At 45.3% G+C, this 5,000-nt stretch overlaps 1 protein-coding gene across 2 annotated transcripts in view; it reads left to right on the top strand.

Annotated features, from left to right (window-relative positions):
• LOC134060381 (phosphofurin acidic cluster sorting protein 1-like) overlaps positions 1-5,000 on the top strand; it is a 61,364-nt gene that overhangs the window by 42,674 nt on the left and 13,690 nt on the right. For both annotated transcript variants that reach the window (XM_062517068.1, XM_062517069.1), the window contains exon 10: positions 3,549-3,642. In XM_062517068.1, coding sequence (XP_062373052.1) covers positions 3,549-3,642 — 94 coding nt within the window. The remainder of the gene's footprint in view (positions 1-3,548; positions 3,643-5,000) is intronic.

Consider the following 5,000-nt stretch of genomic DNA (forward strand, 5'->3'; position numbering starts at 1 on the left):
CCCCTCTTTTCTCACACACACACTCATCCATATGCACACTATCTTGATTTCACACACACACACACACACACACACACACACACACCTTCTTGTCACTTCTTTGGGAGTCTTGTGGTGTCAGACTTTCCCCCAAGGTGGTGTTGCCTCACAGGCAGATCAAACAGCAGTCTGTCAGGAACAAGTGTGAAAGAGATGAAGTGTGTGTGTGTGTGTGTGTTTGTGTGTGCGTGTGCGTGTGCGTGTGCGTGTGCGTGTGCGTGTGTGTGTGTGTGTGTGTGTGTTTGTGTGTGTTTGTGTGTGCGTGTGTGTGCGTGTGTGGGTGTGTGTGGGTGTCTCCATCCATTTCCTCTGATTCAGTATGCTAGAGCATCTGTTGAACTCATGTCTCTACATGCCGATGAAGGTGCATGCCTTTTAACACCTGTGTGTGTGTGTGTGTGTGTGTGTGTGAGAGAGAGAGAGAGAGAGAGAGAGAGCGAGAGAGATTCTATTTACAGCTTTGTCATTATATGTGAAGGCGACAGAGACACTGTCCCTAATAGAGGCTAGTACGTGTGATTGTCTTGTGAGTCGGTAGGTGTGTGTGTGTGTGTGTGTGTGTGAGTGTATGAGTGAGAGTAGGAAAATGTCTGATTATCGTTTTAGCTCTGCGATTGTGATTATGATGGTGTGCATGACTGTGTGTGTGTGTGTGTGTGTGTGTGTGTGTGATGGCATGCATACGTGCATGATTGTTACGTGTGCGTGCATGCTTGTGTGTGTGTGTGTGTGTGTGTGCATGTGTGCATGTGTATGTATGCGTGTTTGTGTATTTGTGTCTTCATGCTTGTGTGTGTGTATGTGTCTTTGTGTGCGGTTGTGTCTGTGTCTGTGTCTGTGTGTGTGTGTGTGTGTGTGTGTGTGCGCGTGGGTATGTGTGTGTGTGTGTGTGAGTGTGACGGATTGTGTCCGAGACACGGGGGCAGTGTTTTACGTCAGCGGCCAGCGAGAGAATGGAGTGGTCCCAGCTGCTGCCCGGGGACCAATTGTCCAGGAGAAAATGAAAGAGTGCGATGAGCGAGTGCTGAGAGAGGACAGAGAATGAATACAGAGTAGGAAGATGGAGAGAGAGAGAGAGGGAGAAAAGGGTAGAGAAAGAGAGAGAGAGAGAGAGGAGAGAGAAAGAGTAGAGAAAGAGAGTGAGTGAGAGAGAGGAGCGAGAGACAAACTTCACCCTCTGCTGGTCAGCATTGGTATTGCAGTTCAAATGATTTCAGGAATTGAAGATTCTTGTATTTAACCCACGTAACGTCAACCCGTTTAAACTCTGTTGAGCTAGTCCAGGGGGTTTTCACCCAGTGGTCTGTGGCCTCCTGGTGGTCCGTGGGGGCATTGCGGGTGGTCTCTGACCATGCTTGAGGTCATTGGAATCGCAATTCAGGTTGCTTCGTTTGTCAGAATGGAGAGTCTCTGGGTCACGGTCAGCCGAAAACTCTGATGTAATCGGTATGAATTACGTCAGTGTGAAGTCAGATTGTGGCATTGGCAATGATTACGATGCACTTAGTGTATGAGGTCAACTTGGCCTTTTCCATTAAGGTAGATAGCCATCTTATCAGTATGCGGTTGTTAAATGATGCAGCTTACAGTACAGGCATTTTAAAGGCTGTGTTCTTGTAGCGGCATCATAAAGTTTGATTGTACAGAATTGTTATAGTGCTGGTATAGTACAGATTTATTATGCGGCAGTACGTCTATTTAAGTCTGTACACACAGCTATGCTTATATGGAGTTCACCTGCAGTGATGTCTGTCATGTTATAGCATGTGTGTCTGACATGTTTTCTTTATTAGGGACTGTTTTGAATGGCTTAGATTGCAAAGACATCCTGTTGTTTTTTTGAGGAATAGGGAATTTCAGGCATAAATGGTTTTAAGATCACAGCAATAATACTCCCTTCATGGTAACCATGACCACACAGAGAGGGAGAGAATCTCTCTCTCTCTCTCTCTTTCTCTCTCTCTCTCTCTCTCTCTCTCTCTCCTTTTCTCTCTCTCTCTCGTTGTAATGATAATGACAGTAATAACAGGGACCACAGCCAGGGCAGAGACAAGTGTATTGTTTTGTTTTTCTGCTGGTCGTCCTCACCTAACTGACACACACATTTAGACACACACACACACACACACACACACACACACTTGTGTAATACAGGGATTCACTAAATTGCTTTGTGACAATCCAGTGGCCTCTCTGACCTTAATGGTCTCCTCTGTGAATAGACGTTTAAAAGGATATTACAAATTGCCAGATTTGAGATGATTGGACAGAATGAAGACGCTGAGAGGGTTTTTTTTTTTCCGCTGTGACATTGTTCTCTGTCTCATATAATCCCCATTTCGTGTCATAATATATTTATAATTTCTCATTTGCCTTCTCATTGTTTCTTTCTTTTTTTGTTGTTTTTTGTGGAAGATGGTCTATCCGAGAACACACTGAAAATGAGGAGGCAGCTTTCCATCGTTTTGAACTCTAACACCTGGCCAACTGAAACGCTCTGTTCACGGAGCGTATAAAAATAGTTTTAGAAGAATGATCGAATTTTCTCGAATAGTTCGGTTCGTTTCTAGTGGATGCTAATTGTTCCGTTGTTCGTTATAGTTCGGTTCGTTTCCAGTGGATGCTAATTGTTCCGTTGTTCGTTATTGTTCGGTTCGTTTGTAGTGGATGCTAATTGTTCCGTTGTTCGTTATAGTTCGGTTAGTTTCTAGTGGAAGTTAATTGTTGCTGCAGAGGCGACTCGGGACGGAAAACGCTTCAGTAAGATATTGCTGTCAGGAAGGAGACAGTAACCTATGAGGGCCGCTCCAGTCTGAGCAGTCATTATGGCCATTATGGATTTACTATCATTACTCCCAAGTGTCTAATCCTAATCTCAATCCCGGGGGCCGAACAATCCCGCATTTCCCGCATCTGTTCCCCATGCCATTCTCATAAGATTATGCCCCAATCTGGGAGTGCACTCTAATCTTCCCGTTGGCTGGGTGTGGACATGGCACGGGGGGTTAGCGTTGGTTGGCACTGAGGGATGGGCCGGAGGCCAGTGTTTTTCGCAGGCATGGTGCCACCCATATGCTGTTGGGATTACCATGAATGGACAGCAGGTTAATTTGATTAATCTGTGTTTATGTAACACAAGACATACGCTCTGGACAGCCAAACATGCTGCTGGTCCTAATGATATTGGAAGCAGTTGTGTGTGTGTGTGTGTGTATCTATGTATGTGCGCTGTGCACACAGTACTTCAGCGTGTGTGTGTGTGTGTGTAAGTGAGTGAGTGAGCATGCATGCCTGCTTTTGTGTGCGCATGTGTGTGAGTTAGTGTGTGTGTGTGTGTGTGTGTGTGTGTGTATGTGTTTGTATAGCTGTAAGTACAAACACGGTCTGTCAGATGTATCCCACCATATGCACAAACTGATGGTGATTTCCATAATGGTGAATTATTTAATGGCCACCATACTACACATGAAGTCATTTGCAATGTTATGTGTGTGCGTGTGTGTCCTTAGGCCTTTCTTTGAGGGCATGTCGCAGTCCAGTTCCCAGACGGAGATCGGCAGCCTGAACAGCAAAGGAAGCCTGCCGAGAGACCCCTTCAGCCCGGTAAGAGAGAGAGTAACAATTGTTTACATACAATTAAAAACAATTTTTTAAAACAATTCAGTGTATGTAACAATTGCTTTGGCAATTTGAATGTCTTAACTATTTGTCATGCCAATAAAGCACTTTTGAATTGAATTGAAAAGAGTAAGAGACAGAGAGAAATAGAGAGAGAGAGAGAGAGAGAGAGAGAGAGAGAGAGAGAGAGAGAGAGAGAGAGAGAGAGAGAGAGAGAGAGAGAGACACACAGACACACAGAGACAGAGACAGAGACAGAGACAGAGACAGAGACAGAGACAGAGACAGAGACAGACACAGACACAGACACAGACACAGAGACAGAGACAGACACAGAGACAGAGACAGAGACAGAGACAGAGACAGAGACAGAGACAGAGACAGAGACAGAGACAGAGACAGAGACAGAGACAGAGACAGAGACAGAGACAGAGACAGACACAGACACAGACACAGAGACAGAGACAGAGACAGAGACAGAGACAGAGACAGAGACAGAGACAGAGACAGAGACAGAGACAGAGACAGAGACAGAGACAGAGACAGAGAGGGATGGTGATAAGAGTGTGTATACGAAGGGATTGCTGTGAGCAGAGACTGAAACAGTGTGTGTGGCGTGTGATGCAAATGATTCCAAGGAGAAGAGAAAAAAAAGAGATGGAAAGAGAGATTCATGAGAGGAGACAGACTGACAGACAGACAGACGAGGGAGCACGTTCGCTTCAGTCCAATAACTGGGATCAAGAGCTCGTTGATCTGCAGCTCATGCAGCCCTGTCTCAGGAGACTGCTACACAATGAGAGCACAAAAACCCAACCTGAATGTGGAATTTGTTTTATTTTATTCCAGCACAAAAGAGAAGGGGCTCAGTGTAGTGCTAGCTTGCATGCCAGGTAAACAGCCAGGTAAACCGCAGCACAGTGTGTGTGTGTGTGTGTGTGAGACGGGTGTGGTGAGGCCTTAAAGGCATCTGACACCTGTAGGTAATCACAGGTGATTACAGGTGATTACGGGTGAGACCAAAGGTACCTCAAACAAACAGAAGCAAACGAACAGTAGCACAAAAGTCTCAAACGCCAGGCCTTGTAACAGTATCCCTGCTGTGGTGAAATGTAAACCGATGTGGAAGTCTAAAGGCCACCTTAACACCAAACAACTTCGACAAGATTTGGGAAAGATTCTCTTAAGATTGTTGTCTTTTGAGTAAGGCTTAAATGGGGGGCATTAGTTAAAAGACTCCAATCTTTCAAGAATCTTTCCCAAATCTTGTCAAAGCTGTTTGGTGTAAGGAGGCCATTAATGGCCTTTTGTAAGGTGGGAGACAGCAGGAGGTCAAAGGTCAT

This window comes from Sardina pilchardus, chromosome 16 (assembly GCF_963854185.1).
Source record: "Sardina pilchardus chromosome 16, fSarPil1.1, whole genome shotgun sequence".
NCBI lineage: Eukaryota > Metazoa > Chordata > Actinopteri > Clupeiformes > Clupeidae > Sardina > Sardina pilchardus.